The 15,980-nt window shown below is 38.9% G+C and overlaps 2 protein-coding genes across 2 annotated transcripts in view; one reads left to right on the forward strand and one right to left on the reverse strand.

Annotated features, from left to right (window-relative positions):
* The first annotated feature begins 3,103 nt into the window (after window positions 1-3,103).
* Window positions 3,104-12,826, forward strand: LOC148429468 (hyaluronan and proteoglycan link protein 1-like). Its single transcript, XM_088422072.1, has 4 exons — window positions 3,104-3,340; window positions 8,554-8,895; window positions 10,343-10,645; window positions 11,532-12,826. Exons 1-4 carry the CDS (start codon window positions 3,250-3,252, stop codon window positions 11,819-11,821), a joined length of 1,026 nt encoding a protein of 341 aa, XP_088278198.1. The 5' UTR covers window positions 3,104-3,249; the 3' UTR covers window positions 11,822-12,826.
* A 2,777-nt stretch (window positions 12,827-15,603) lies between these two features.
* The window catches only part of vcana (versican a), a 31,120-nt gene continuing 30,743 nt past the window's right edge, over window positions 15,604-15,980 (reverse strand). Inside the window, exon 22 of the mRNA XM_088425352.1 lies at window positions 15,604-15,685. Coding sequence (XP_088281478.1) covers window positions 15,604-15,685 — 82 coding nt within the window. The remainder of the gene's footprint in view (window positions 15,686-15,980) is intronic.

Consider the following 15,980-nt stretch of genomic DNA (forward strand, 5'->3'; position numbering starts at 1 on the left):
TGAATCACAATAAACCACTAGAATATAAATAATTCACTTGAGACAGTTAAATCATCTGAGCTAGCAATTTACATCAGCCATGACTAAATATTTTCAAATGACATGCAAAGCGATTTGTGATATAAATGCATGCAGAGGTCTTAGTTTGTCCAATTTCAAAAAAGAAAGGAAATTTACACAGTTCTGATTTATGTGGTGATACATCACCACACCATTGTTAAAGCTATGTTTCCACCGAGGGTTTAAATAAGGTAGTCGTTGTGTAATATGTCCCTCTTTGGGGAGGGAACAGCAATGAGAGAACTGCATGTACCATTGTTAGGCCACTAATAAGTCTTTTGTATGAATATGTCTACTTTCACAATCTGGTGAATGATTTGCCAGTCAAGTAAGACCTTGGACATTTTTGTTGCACTGGTTTCCTTTATGCATCATCGATTTTATGACTGTGTGCGCTGCTGAAGCAATGGTAACATACAGTATAATTTTATAAGCAGAGTTGCCAACTCAGCTTTTTTTTTTTTGACTCTTGTAGCATCTTCTGTATGAAAAAAAGCAGCATCGTTTTGATTTGACACTGCCATGCAACTAGAAATGAGTAGCCTGGCACACATCTTGCTGTTTTTGATTTCTTTGTGAAGGGAAACCTTTGAACGTGTGACGAGACATTTTTCACTCAAAAATTTAAAAAAGGAAAAATTCCCACTGGTTCCAAAGTCATCTTTGTATGAAAGTAACCTTACAGTAAGAACTGATGCAACTGTGGACTTTGCTTAGCTGTGAATCAAAACGGATAAAAAAAAAAAAAAAACAATGCTGTAACAAGAGCAAGGGGATTACATCAGTGATTTAAGCTCACACTGAGAATAAGGGTGTAGTAATGTACACACCGAGACCATATAAGTTTACAATTTCAATGTATGTCCAGTTTGCTCATCTTATACAACTTTCCCTTCAATCTCTAGAGAATGGGTGGAATCCAAGAGAGGAGGATGTTGAATATACAATAAAGGCCCGCAACGCTGTCATCTCAGCAGGGTTTGAAAGACTGACAGGCAGACAGGGAAGTCAGCGATGGCGACGGAAAACAGTTTATCTTATCACAGCTGTGATAACTTAAGTGGGCTGTAACAAATGACTTATTCGGTCATTTGGGCCGGAGGGCTTGCTGAGAGCAGCATCTGCGCCACGTTGCTCCACTCCCACATTGGCCATTTTTCACAGACGTACTGGGTGGCTGGGAAAACATGCAGTGGACACGCATACTGTACAAGCTTTGCAATGCATCACATCCATGCTGCTTCTTTTCAAACCTCAGCCATATTCAAAAATGGACTCTGTAAATTGATGATTTCAATTTTGCCATTCACTGTGGATATACGTCTAGAGTCCGATGGCGTTCATGACCTCAGTTTCATGTGAATAGATGCTATTCCCGAAACCATTGCTGATGGGCAGGGTTTGCAAATGGTATTTTTTCCTGCTTCAGATGCATCGGATGTATTCCCTAGCAAATCAATTACAGTGAGCCCTCGGTTTATGAGATTAATCCCTTCCGCGGTTGGGATCGTAAAGCGAATTCACCGTATGCTGGGCAATCCAAACCTATGTTAATTAGCTAACGTGTGTAAAACCCAGGTAAAAACATCAAAATTGTGTATAAGTATTAAAAATTGGTATCAAAATAGTATGGTGAGTGCTACTTATATATAATATACAAATATTCAATTAAATAACATCACAAATAAAAAAACATAGAAAGGATGGCATAGAATGTTATGGCCATATTCCATAGTCGGGGTAGCCTAGCCTAGTTTAGCGTTCTACGTATTTCTTGATTATCTCCAGCGTCATTTCTATATAGATCATCTTCTTACTTCTCTCTTGAACATCTCGGGACACATGGCTAACCAATTCAAGTTTGAATTAAGCACTAAAATGCACTATGAATATGTTTTTGTAAGCACTCACAGGAGAACAAAGCGGTCCGCCATTTTGGAGCAAGTGACGATGACCAATAGCAGACCAGCATCTCAGTGCCTCCGGGATGCCGACCAATAGTAGACCAGTGTCTTAGTGAGACATGACGGCGACCAATAGCAGACCAGTATATTGGTGATGTGGCAGTGACACGTGCATAGACATATGAGCGCGGATTGACTCGCGGTCATGCACGCAAACTGACCGCCATATTTGAGGTGTCGTAAGGCAAAAAAAAATGATGTATGGAGTGGACAAAAAAAACATTATAAGATGAAAAAAGGCAGGGATGTCATAAACCGGGGTCCAATATCAAAATATGAATTTTATTGCCCAGTGAAGTTTCTTTCATCCGCCGTTGGGGTGATGCCTCGTCAGCCCCTAATTTTGCACGCCACCGTTGTGAAGTAAATCAGGAAAGATGGTTTGAAACACATATGTCACAAAACTATTTATACTAGTATGTCAAGTCACTGTATGTCTTATAAACTGACAAGTAGTTAATGGATAGGTTGCTTAGAACTTTTTGAGTGTACCTGGTATTATCACATGCAAGCCAAAGCTAAAGAGCATATTAGTCAGGCTGTCTCTACATTGTTGTCTGCTGTATTTACCTGCAAGTGTAGTATTACAAGTGCAGTTTTTACAGTTTATACCCTTTACATTGCGATCCACTACTTGGAAACTCAAAATGAGAAGTGCTGATTAAAAGCAAAATCTAAAAGCAACACCGGAAAACACCGTGCGACTTTATTTTATTTACGATCCTATCTTACCCTCATAAGCCACTAATGAGGGAAAATGACTTTTAAATCACACCCGATTGTTTTTTTCCAAATTGTGTCTTTCTAACTAAACGTGAATCACTGTTAGCAATGCATAAAACTAGTCCACACAATCCCATACATTGTCTACGTAGTGACTGTTGAGGACAACCCAAGCCAAGTCTCCTATTCAGCCAAGATGGAGGAGGGGGGTTCCAGAGAATGTGCCAAAAAGAGGAGCCCCAATAGAGCCACGCATGATGATGGGCTGATGGTAAGGGGAGTGGTCTCCACCGTACAAGGTTTCAATAAAAGCCACTTGTGTGGACCTCTGAGGAGCCTAAATTTTCCAGTAGCATCAAAGGCATCTGCTGCGCCGAAAGACAGACGCTACCATAATTGGGGGAAAAAAGAGAGCAAAAAAAAATTGCCAAACTTCTTTTTTAATCATTTCAACTCTTATTACCACTGAAAAGGGCCTTTTGTGTGAAAAAAAAAAGACAAAATGACGAGTCTGCTGTGCATCACTATTTTCTCCTTGACCCTGGCTGGCAGTGTGTACAGTCAGCTAACAGACACTCCCATGCCATACTCAGGTAAGATGACGTTTTTTATCATGTTAAAAATGATGACGTTTTTATTTTAAATGATTGCTAAATGACCCATGTAATGAGCAAAGTGCTTCCACACAGTGTGCAGGTCAGTAGAGCAGGGGTTTCTGGGGTAGTAACACACAGACTTTGGCTCATTGACTTTCTGCCAGCAGACCACCTCATTGTGGAGCGACTCGTGAGTAAATCAGCCTTGCTGCCAGCACTCCTGAAGCCAGACAGAATCGCGCTACCATGTTGCTCTGTGTAAATGTCTGACAGGGGCCACTGTGTCTGGTGGGGCTTCGGGTAGTTCTTAAATTGAGAGTCTGCTTTTTAGTCAGTCACCTCGTTAGATGGCTCATTTGTTTGTTCATTAGTTAGCAAAGAAATCACCTGGATCATCTATTGGCACTAAAATAAGAGGTTCGTTTGGAATTTTTTATTGTTGTAGAGTGATATTTTAATGTCCAACAGTACCTAGAGAACATATATGTTCAAAAATAGAAGTTCCTTAAAGATTCAAGGTACACATTGAACAAAAATCACTCTACTTGAGAAATGATTCTTTGCATATCACAAGCACAAGAGGAAGCATACCATACGAGAAAATGATTACTGTATTGTGGTTATTTAATGCATTTTCAGCATCCTCTGTATGCTGACTCAGATGTCATAGGCTGAACAGACAGCCAACTCTGAGCTATTCAGATATGTCTGTGGGAGTGACAACATTGGCAAGTAGTGGAGCTTTGTGTTCAAATGTTGGAAATGTTCCCACAATGACCAGTGAAGTGTGTGTGTGTGTGTGTGTGTGTGTGTGCGTGTGTGTGTGCGTGCTTGCGTGTGTGCATGGGTGTGTTGGGGGGGTTGCACACTGTGCAAGCATTTGCACAGCTGAGACTAAGTTTATTAGCTGGAAAACTACAACAAAGCTATACTTCTGCCTAATATGATTTGGTCTATTCCATTTTTTAATATCACTGTATAAATATAATTTACATTTGCTAATTTAATTACAGCACTATAAATCATGTAACCTATGAAAATCAATGTTCATAATGAACACAAAATCAAATAAATTGTTGTACTCTCTGGGAGTGGCAGCGAACATAAATCTGAAATCCTGCTATACAGCTATGAAAAGAAAACATAAATGGAACAATAAGTAAATGGGCTTTCACTTACATAGTGTTCTAAATCACACTAGGTGCTCAAAGTGTTTTTCACTGACAACTTATTTACCTACTGATGACGCAGCATCGGGAGCAACCGGGGGGTGGGTGTCTTGCTCAAGGACACGGACACAACGGCTGGGAGCTCCAACTCACAACCTCCCAGTTGACTCTACCACTGAGCCACGCCACCTCCAAGGATAAAGATTCATTCCTATATTAACCAGGCAATTCAATCAACGCTATTAATTAGGTAAAAATGCAGATTAAAAGGAAAAAACGTCCCATTTTGTGACACACTCCTGTCACCACGATTGCAGCGAAGCCCAGCTAGCATTTTCTTAAACCTTGTGAACAACGAATTGTTCATGTGCTTACAGGGCGTCACCTGTCCGACACTTAGCGATTCACTCCCACGCTCAAAGCGTTTTGGCAATCTGCCACGATAATGGGCATCCCGACAGTAGCCCAGTTAAGATTTACGACCACCGGCAAATGTATAGAAGCCCGTTCTGAACAGTAGCCAAATGACTCTTTCCTGCGAGGTAATAAGTCTGTTAAGTGGGAGTATCGCTCATTGGTTGCTCGGGCCCTGTTGGGTAGGCGCTTGCTTGGAAATGGCCTCAATCCAAATCCGGGGCTGAAGTAGTGGTTTGGTTACGAGATCGGACAGTGACGCAGCCGCATTTAATTTATTATGAGGTAAATTTAACATGACAGGTCGGTGTGCAGGGGATTGCTTATTCTGTAAAGATTGCACCCATGGCACTGTGATGTGCCCACTTTCTATATTTGTGCTCATTATTTAGACCAGAGAGGGTGTACAGTATTGTAATTAGTGAGTAGGTTTCGTCAGGCAGTGTTCGCGCCTGCTAGGCTTGTTAATTATTCCACCATATTGACACAAACAGGCCAAGAGAAAGTTGTGAGTAGGAATGTTCTAGCGTCATCGGACAGCATGTGTGGATTCTGGAAATTCACCCACTAAAATAGACATTAGATTCACCTGTTTGTGTGTGTGAAATCACTCTCTTGAAACGGGACAATGATGCGTAGTTAAAATGTAACAGTATGCAAGAAGGAGTTTTAAACAATTTTAAGAACTTTGGTCCCATCACCATAGCAACATGTATACCTCTTGGTCTTTCACAAATCATGGGGGAATCTTCAAACATTGAGAAAAATACTAATCATTTTGGCTGATATTACAATAGAACGCCATATTGTTCAATAGAGTTTCATATTTGGTGGATTCAACCTCTGATGTAAAGATGGTGAACTAAAGTTGTTTCCTGTAGAACAAAGAAGCACATGGCTCCAATCACGTTCTAATACAACCTTTCATCCCTGGAGAGTAGAGTGCTTTAAAAATGCAAAAGGTATTGGCTGCAGCTGTTGAAGTTGTTTTTTTTTGAGTGATGTATTTTCATTCACAGGTGTGTTTTTCCAAGGTGTCATTAAGTTCTAACTTTTGGACATTTCTTCAAATATTAGGCTTGCAAATGTGCCACTGGGGATTAAGGGGCGTGGTCATGGGGTGTCACAATTCAAACGTGTGAAATACCACAAACACACTAGATCAGGCATATGTACTTCTACTCACATCCACTGAGTGGGATTACAAATAGACAATACATTGTTCAGCAACATGACCAATCACGTAAATATAACAAATTGCCACGAATCATATGTATTTTTAACTATAAAAGCTTTTGTCACGTCCAAATAATTAATTATGAGGTAAAGTGCACTTAGTGCAGACCGATCCTTGCTCAAGTGTTTTTAACCCTTTCGTTTTTAACAATAATTAAAAAAACAAAAAACAAAAGAAGATTTACAAATTCTCAGCCGCCTATGCGTGAAGTGTGGATGACGATAACATCTGGAGAGTCAATCGTGACGTCACTGTCCCTGTTCCAGGAATTTTCAAAAGCTGGTTCCTCAATCTGAATCCCTCAGGTTTTAAGCACACCTCGTGAAACCAGCACTCATGGAGAGTATTTATGAGGCCTGGCAAAGACTTGAGTCATTTCTGGCACCGCAGACAACAAAAAAAAAAAGCTCAGAAATGCTTGAAGTTGACGCACAAAAGTGCTTCCTATAGCTCTTACAAATCTTGATCAGTCACCTTACACATAGAGTTTTGTGAATCATGTTCTGGTTTGATTTGAGCCAAGTCTGGCAGCAGTGTGTGTGTGCATGACAGCTCAATATTAACAATGTAAAAGCTTCTGAACAAAGTCCAGATATGCCTACTGTGTGGTCAGAATAAGCACTGGGTTCCTTTTTGTGTTTTTCCAGTCTTGATCATTTAAGTGTTAATGTGAATTAGGACAGATTATCTATAAATGGGTTCAAGCATACATGTGGTTCCATTTAGTCCTTGTTTGCCCAGTGAAGAAAAGTGGCAGAACCAAGTAAGTCTTTTTCAGTGTCAATCATTTAAAGTATCTTTGAAGTGAAAATAAATATGCATTTGAAAGTTGACACACAACAAAGAACAGAATTGACAACCCTGAAACACAAAACAAAAAAAAACACCAAGTACAGTGGGATATTGCACATCATGGGCAATCGGAGCTGGGCCAACCTGCCAAAAGCAAAAATTTGCATATTATTGACGCCTATAGAAATGCATATTTATCAAGCCCAATAAGTCTTTAAAAAATATTTTCTTCCACAAAAAATAGGGAGTCAACCAGCCTCTGAAAAAAAAATGTTGAACAAAAATATTTAAAAAATAATAGTAATTGAATAGGTGAATATGCAAACCACGATTATCCGTATGCATGTGCGTCCACCGCATATACATAAAATGAGCTTTAAAAAAATGTGAAAAATCAAACTACGTTTTTGTTAGACCTGTGTCGGCAGGATGCAGGAGTTGCCCACGATGGCACAGAGCAGCAGGTGGAAGGGCACGACACGAAGATTTAGGTATGTCCCCCGATTGCGTGAAGCTACACCCTGCTCAACTGTCAAGCAAACAAAAGTTCTTCAAACTGAAAAGACGGCTGATAAACTTTTTAGTAGCTTTCTTATGAATGCGCAAAACCACATATTTGAACTCTCTAAAATCTCTGGTGGCTGAAATAAACTTGGGCAAGACACTATCCACGGGGGGATGCATTTCTGGTGTGCAGCCAGAGCTAGCTAGCGAACTGCACATGGTAAGTGCGCTCTGTAACCACTGATACAAATAAAGGTACTCAAGATCTTACATAGTCAGGGAGGGGTGACTCAAGTTGGTGCCCATTTGTTTCACTCAACCCATTTTAGCTATGCCTAAAATACATATCTGGAGAACTGAAAAGGTGAAAAACTGTTAGACGCCAAAATTGAGTATGACATACACAGTAAGTCTGTTTTTGCACAATGTTTCAGCACTTTTCTTCATATACAAACAAATTAACCTTAAAAACAAATTAGAATCCAATTTGCAGGGTCTTTAAATGTCAATGTGTATTGGGACAGATTATTTAGAAATGAGTTCAAGGACACGTGTCGACAGTTCCTCCTGTTTGCCCAGCGCAGGAAAATGTACGCTTAAAATCCAGCATTCCAAGCAAAGCTCCTGCTCGGTCATTTCCTTCACAACTTGTCAGAAATCTAAGCCACGCTGTTTCACGTCGGCTTAGAGCGGTTCCTGACTTCAATTACTAAACTGGTTCGCGGGCTGTACCTGTGGAGCCAGGGGTCAAGAGGTTGTGAACATATGTCCATCTGTGGGCTATTATTGCCAGAGAGGGGGCCGCCGCTGCTTTGCTGCCCACTTATGCAAGCCTTGTGCGGTCTCAAATGGTGATTACAGAGGCTGTGGGAACTTGAGGCAGAATAAATTGACTACCTTATTGAGGGTGCGCCGCTTGTAGCGCAGGAAGAGGAAATTTTGTTTGCCTGTGGTGTGTTGGTCATCAGCTTTGTTTATACCTTCAACTCAAGCTTTTGCAGTTTTTGCTGTTTTACTCAAACAATTTGACAGATGCGTGCTTTGACAAACGACACATTTCTAACTACGTTCAACCATCCTGTGCTCCTTTCCAGTTAAGCTATTCGCCGACCTTGGAACCAATGTTACTTTGCCGTGCCGCCTCCCGCAAGAAAGCCACAGCTTTTTTAGTGTCGGCATCAGAGTTAAATGGACCAAAGTAGCAGAGGACGAGGCCCTGAATGAGGATGTGCTGCTTTCCATGGGCTTCCACAAGAAAACTTACGGGAGCTTCGAGGATCGCGTATACCTGCAGGAGCTGGATGGTGACGACGCATCCTTGGTGATAACTGATGTTTCTGCGGATGACGCTGGAACATACCGTTGTGAGATTATCAACGGAATGGTGGACACCATACAAATGATTGGCTTGGAGGTGCAAAGTAACCTCATGGATGGTAAATTAATTTCATTTTTTTGGTCCTATGTAAAATAATCAAAATGAGATTAAGATGAACCAGACTATTTAAAATATATACCATACTATTTACTAGTTATTTACATACTAAAATTAGAAATTGGAAATTAGATTGGAAATTCATTCCAATCTTTCTGGATCCATATAGTGGTGTGTCTACTTACGAACGCCTCGTTACAAAAAATTTATCTTAAAAAACACCTTGGCGGAAAAATAATGTCTCTAGTAATGAGAGTAAATTCATGATACAAAAGTTGGCATATAATATGAGACACGAGACACCAGTGCTCGCGCCAACATGACAGTAAGTAATGTCATCACAACCAGTGATGTCTATCGTATTTGTTACAGTTTGTGATGCATTTCTTACAATTTATGAATATGCCAGCTTGCCCACCAATGAGACAATAATTTTTTGCATTGATGCTTACTGTGGTCTACCACTTTTCATCTTCACTCGCTTTACTTTGACTTCCCTACAACAATTTATGTTGTAGACCTATCAAACATAAAATTGACATTAGCTATGGCTAATATTGTACTTATACACATATGTAACATACTGCTTTGATTTGCCGTGATATTAGCGTTGTTAGCATGGCGTTAGCACTTGACACAGCCATGACATCACACAGGGAACATTGTGCATGATCCTAAACTAAAGAAAACTTACATGCTCAAAATGTGAACTTGTAAATGATTGCTGGAAATGTAAAATAAAAACGTACAAACTGAACATCCTAAAAAGGTCCACGACAACCCCAAACAACTGAACTGCGTTCATATTGTTAACTGTTACAAATAATATGATTAATTTAAAGGGTTTAGGAGTGTTTATTTTTTAAATTATTCCTTACATGATTTATTTTTATTATTATGCACTAATGTGATGCATTTTTATACTTTAATAATATTCTTTCAAAGGGTTTAGGAGCATTTTCTGGGTGGCTTTGAACAGATTAGGCTATTTATATGTAGAAAGCGTATCTATTTATGAAAGATTCACGTGGCGAAATTAATTCCGCAACAAATGAATTTCGTAAGTAGTACCATTGCACAAGTTAGAAAGGAGCCTCGCATGCTTGTCGTGAAAGGCCATCCCACCAGAAATCATTCAGCCAAAAATCATTTATCCAAACAGAAGACAACAAATGAGTTGTCCACATGGTGAAATTCTGTTAATTCACCTAGATATAATCCGAACATAAATATGGATGGTTGAATAGCCTTTTAAGACACACAGACAAGGCTCATGAAGCTTTTTCTCCATATATGAGCAGCTAAAACCCACCCTTGGATGATTTTTTTTCCCATTAATTAAATTAATTGTGTGATGTTGTCATTCTTCATTCCGTCCATTTTTGGTACCAGCTGTACAGTCCATGCTCCATATGTTAATGGGTTAAATGATATCTCCTCTACCGCAGGTGTGGTGTTCCCCTACTCTCCGCCTCTTGGCCGCTACAGCTTAAACTTTGATGAGGCTGTGCAGGCTTGTTTGGATCAGGATGGCGTAGTAGCCACCTTTGACCAACTCTTTGAAGCCTGGAAGGGCGGTCTTGACTGGTGCAACGCCGGCTGGCTGGATGATGGCACCGTGCAGTATCCCATTACGAACCCTAGAGAACCCTGTGGTGGTGCCAACAACGGACCTGGCCTCAGAAACTACGGCAGGCGTGACAAGTACATGAACCGCTTTGATGTGTTCTGCTTCACCGGTCCCTCAAAGGGTGAGTATTTAGTGAATACATTCAGATTTTTTTTTTTTTTTTTGCTTTGTAAAATTATGTACATTGGAATCCAGGAAAGATAGTTATAGTAATAGTAGATTTGCAGTCAACAGATGGTCCATGGTTGACATGTTGCATTCTGTGTTTAGGTCCTGGTGTTGTTTCTCTCAACATTGTATCATACAATGGAAACCAGATTTGCTCAGCTGGCATTCTGGGACTACATTTCATTCATTTGATTTTTAGATATGGAAGCAGGAAGTAGTTTTTGTTCTGATATGACAACAAAGCAACTGTAATATGAAGGAATTTAAATTATAGATGACAAATTTACAAGAAGCGCTGTCGATTTTATCACAGGATTGTAAATGTGCGCTACAGCTCAAAAAATATGAAAGTACATTTTTTTTAAGACTGGTAAATGTAGAAGCAGTTATTCAAGTCCAGTATTGAAAAGTAAAGTAACTGAATTTTAGTTATGTACAAAAGTAAAATGTAAAAATATCTTTTTTCAGTCAATTACAATTTATACCTGTGTGAAATCAATTTTAAGAAAGTTTAAAGTCCAGTACATGTCCTCAAATGTTGGCAGTAATAGTTCATTTTTCAGACAAATTAATACCAAAAAAAAGTACATGTACCTGAAAAATTCTACATAGGCTCTGTAATGAATTATCTGGTGAAGAAGAGTAAAGGCAAGAGAGATCACGTACATCTGGCCCGCAGATTTAGCCCACGTGGACCATAATTTATTGCTGTGCCATGTCTAATTAAGTGCCATTTTTTTATCTGTGTAATTTGTAGTATGACAATTCCACATTAACTCAAATTTATGGGACTGGAGCTACATCTTGACCAAATGTTCTCATTTGTCTGTTCCACACAGGACATTTCTACTGGCTTACGCAGCCTGAAAGACTTAACTTCGACGAGGCCGTCCAGGCTTGCTTCGACGACGGCGCAGAGATTGCCAAGGTTGGTCACATGTTCTCCGCTTGGAAGCTGGAAGGCTACGATCGTTGCGATGCCGGCTGGTTGGCCGACGGCAGCGTCCGCTACCCCATCTCCAGACCCCGTAAGAACTGCAGTCCCACAGAGGCCGCAGTGCGCTTTGTTGGATTTCCAGACAAGCAAGAAAAGCTCTACGGTGTCTACTGCTTTAGGCCCGAGCCTTGAGGAGCATCACCAAAGAGCTGCAATTGCAACCCAAAAAATCATTTAAAAAAAAACAAACAAAAAAAAACATACATTTTGGAGCTTGAACATCCTGAAACCATGGTTACATTTAAGAGCTATTTACGAGACATTTTCATATCACATGCAATGAATGAAAAAATGTATCAACATGATGGCAACAGGGAGTTAATTACGACTTCTCCTCGGAGTAGATATAGAAAGTTCAAGGATTATAGCTGCTATGATCATAATGCAAACATTAAGTCGTTCTTTACAAAATACATTCAAATTTCGCAATATATTCAGCAAATGTCACCTTGCACTAAATCTAAAACTTGGGCTTCAACACTTGTTCTACAGTTTACATATTATATTGCATCTTCAATGCTGAACGTTTTGTTTCTGATGGTGCAGTAGTCACATTTTCTATTTTGCAGGTAAAATGAATGTAAACAACTTGGACTGTGTTTCTTTTGAATAGAGAGCACCAATCAAATTGTTCCCACAACAATTATATGCTTTTACTTTTTTTTGTTTTTTTTACATCTTGTGCTTTTTTTTTAACACAGTTGTGTTAGTCTACATACTGTATACTGATCTTTTTGTAAAAACAAACAATGTGTTTCTCTTGTCGATAGGAACAGGAAATACTGTCATGAGATGACATTTCTGGCACACCTGTAAAATTAGTCATGATTACAAATAATGTTTCTAACCCACTTTTCTGGGGGAAAAAAATGTGAAAAAAAATCCACAAACAAACTACCGGTATCTTTGACTTGCCTGGCTTACCTGAATTAGAAGTCAGTCTGTTTACGCCACATTCTCATATACATTTTCTTCTGGTTCATCTTGAGTGTTTTACCGAAACCTTTATCTAAATCAGAACAAAATGTCAGCAGTTTCTTATATTTTTTACATTTCACTTGTTTTATTATTTTCACAATTCTGACAGCATTTTCCTACAAAACAGTTTTATATTAATAAATAAATAAATAAACAGTTGATGTCACTTAGTTGAGTTTTTCTTCCCACAATCGCATGATTGTAGTATAACCACAACAGGCCATAAAGACCTACAATTCTTAAAACTGCCAATTAGAGGCCACACATCTGGCATTGACCCATTTCATTGAGAGGAGTGAACACCAACCTCACCCTCAATGCACTTATTTATTCTTTAGCTTATTTAATTTGCTCTACGTTGGCTGGGAAGCCCCTCAAGTTAGACAAAAGGAACAGTCGTCTGTCTCAAAGGCAGTCTGTTGCGATGCATGGGAATGGGGTCAGATTTAGGTTGCCAGCTAAATATAAATGGGTTGCTGAAAGGTCCATTGATGCAAAGACTACATAACGCCCACAAAGAACAGGATTTAACCAAATATATACTGCTTTTTTGGAAAAAAAGAAAATATGGGGCATTTTGGTACACGGCATACCGAGAATGAGCACAATGGTAAAATGAATCATTTGGGATTCTTTCTGTAAATGAATACAAACCTGCATCTTTACAAAACCAGATTTTATACACAGTGTTCTATATTAATGTATTTTTTAACTTTCACGTGGAGGCCAAAATGTAGTAAGCACATTAGTCATTTTTGCCATCATTGAAACCCTTCTTAAGAGGCACAAAAAAGCCCCAATTTCAAAAAGTGCAACCAATGTCCAAGGTTTAAGCATTTTTTTTTTCCAAAAATGTTGGTTTGAGTCCAAGTTGCATGACTGAAGTGCCACATAAAAGTTGACTCAAACAGCTAAATTAAGCAATAATTACGGTTGGTGAGACATTTCATTGAATAAACATTTAGTTTGTTGTTATTTAAGACCAACACATGGTTTCACATTACAAAAAGGGTTGAAGCGGTGCAAAACTTATTTACACGACCACTGCTCATACATGTCTGTCTTGAAAAATCGGGACGTGCTATGTGCATTTCTTTTTCAAGAAACTGAAAGGACCCATTTGAATCACCCCAATACAAAGAGCTGGAAGTATTTCCTTTGGTCTCCAGAGACAGCAGAATCTCACAAGGTCAGATTGGAGGTCAACGCTTTCATCACGTCACACGTCTACCCATAATGAGAGTAGAAAATGCCAAAACCACTAGAAACGCATTGGAAAACTGCATTTGAAATGCAAAGCTATTGGCACTTTACGCTATTAGCAAAAACTTTAGGTGACTTGCTTTGATGTGTTCTAGAGAATCCCAGTAAGTAGTAGTAGAAGAGGCAGATAACCGAAGTTTGGAGCCGATAGTCATTTGCAGCAAAAGTGTACAAATTGGCGTAAAATTGAATAATGCAAACACTGAACTTTATCGAAATGCCTAAAGCACGTTTATTGAACCACACAAATAGAAAATAATAGCTCAAACCCTAAAATGAAAATGTGTCATCTGCAAAACCGGAAGTACCTCTATCAGCAAAACAATCAAAATCTCAATTAATATCGATAGTCATATGTATGAAATATAATAAAATTAAACCTACGGCGTTCCTGCCTGATAATTCACTGAGAATGCCGTCAAATAGCATGCTGTTCCATGAGAGCGGCCATCTACAAACCCGAAAACGGATGTGCGGCATGGGCAAAACCTCTCCTCTACACCAGTGCTTCTCAAATAGTGGAGGTGATGCCAGGGGAGGCGCGGGTGACCCCAGGGAAAAGGCGTCATTTTTGTCATGTGAAATGTAATTGCAATGAAACAAGAATTTTCATCTTTATTTTATTTTATATATTGATTTTTTGTTTTAGGCACTTTGATGCACTTGGTTATCTTTTTTCTGTTTCAGGCTAAGCTGTAACCTGTACACACACTGTAAAAATAATTAACAGTTGTTCAAAGTTGATTTATATTGCTTTTGTCTTTTAATGTTAAAAAGGATATAGGTTTAAGTACTCTATAATACAATTTTTATAGATAATAATCCTTTTAGAGTCAACGCGTTGTGTGTGTGTGTGTGTGCGTGTGCGTGTGTGTGTGTGTGTGTGTGTGTGTGTGTGCGGGGTCTCTTTCCTGGGGGGGGGGCTTGGCAAAATAAAATTGATAAGCACTGCTCTACACAAACAAAACAATCGTCCATCGAAAAACAAAAATTGCTTAACAATATAGAAACTACTTTATTTTCTTAGCATGGTTTGAAATAACATCCCGTTGAATCAGCCTTAAAGGCAAAACATTTACATTCATTTCTTTCTTTAAATATATATATATATATATATATATATATATATTTTTTTTTTTTTTTTTTTTTTTGATATCTATTTGATAATAGCCACGTGCTTTTTAGAAATACAAGCATGTCAAACATTGTCAGGGTTCAACTGCGGTCCTTGGCGAGTAACTATACCACCTGCTGTGGAAAAGACATGTTCACTGCCAAGTGATGTCGCAGGGATGGAAAGGTGCCCTTTGGAAATAGCAGCAAGCAAAGGAATCAAATGTGAAGATTTTTTTTTTCAACTTGACTTCCTATTTAAAAATAATATATTGACCTTTGATTTGATTATTTCTCGTTTTTTAAAATGAAAAGTTTGGCCTTTAAATTACTCATTTTTATTTGAACAATTTGGAAAGCCAATGCATGTGTTTCAGTAGTGCAAAAAATAAAAGAAAATCAGTATTGTATGTGAATATGAATCAGTCGTGATTGAGTAAAAAAAAAAATCTGAAGTGTGTGAAAGCATTCCAGGTGTTTCAGTATTGCACAGTATACGTGCAAAAACATGTCATTTTGTATAATACACTAATGTGTAAGAACGATAGTATATGAGCATTTCAGTAGTGTGTGAGGCCATCAGAGTCCTGCCTATGAGAGTGTATATGGTGAATATGACGGATGGACTTTTTTTTTTTTTTGCTTTCACAGTCTGGCCCTTGGGGTATGGATATAACATGTGGGCTCCAAAAGTTCCCCATCACTGGTGTAGACTCTTCAGCAGTGTAATTATATTGCAAAAGCTTTGTGAATCAGTTGACAGCTTCTGGAGGCAAGCCTCCTTACGCCATATGTTTGCAGTAATTCCCATGATCTGCTCAACAGCATGTCAAGTAAGTATATCTCCTCAGGGCCTCGTCAAGCATGTCTGACGTGTTTCTTCAGAACCCGAACAATAATACGACATTAAAAGACATTCTGGGTGGATTTGTTGGCC

This window comes from Hippichthys cyanospilos, chromosome 1, assembly GCF_059441005.1.
Source record: "Hippichthys cyanospilos isolate Australia breed blue-spotted pipefish chromosome 1, RoL_Hcya_1.0, whole genome shotgun sequence".
NCBI classification, from domain to species: Eukaryota; Metazoa; Chordata; class Actinopteri; order Syngnathiformes; family Syngnathidae; genus Hippichthys; species Hippichthys cyanospilos.

What these genes read in the sequence shown, in the direction of transcription:
- LOC148429468 (XM_088422072.1), top strand. Translation starts at nt 3,250, where the DNA reads ATGACGAGTCTGCTGTGCATCACTATTTTCTCCTTGACCCTGGCTGGC. An exon ending in CACTCCCATGCCATACTCAG is followed by an intron (nt 3,341 to 8,553) that starts GTAAGATGACGT and finishes GCTCCTTTCCAG; the next exon opens with TTAAGCTATTCGCCGACCTT. An exon ending in CTTCACCGGTCCCTCAAAGG is followed by an intron (nt 10,646 to 11,531) that starts GTGAGTATTTAG and finishes TGTTCCACACAG; the next exon opens with GACATTTCTACTGGCTTACG.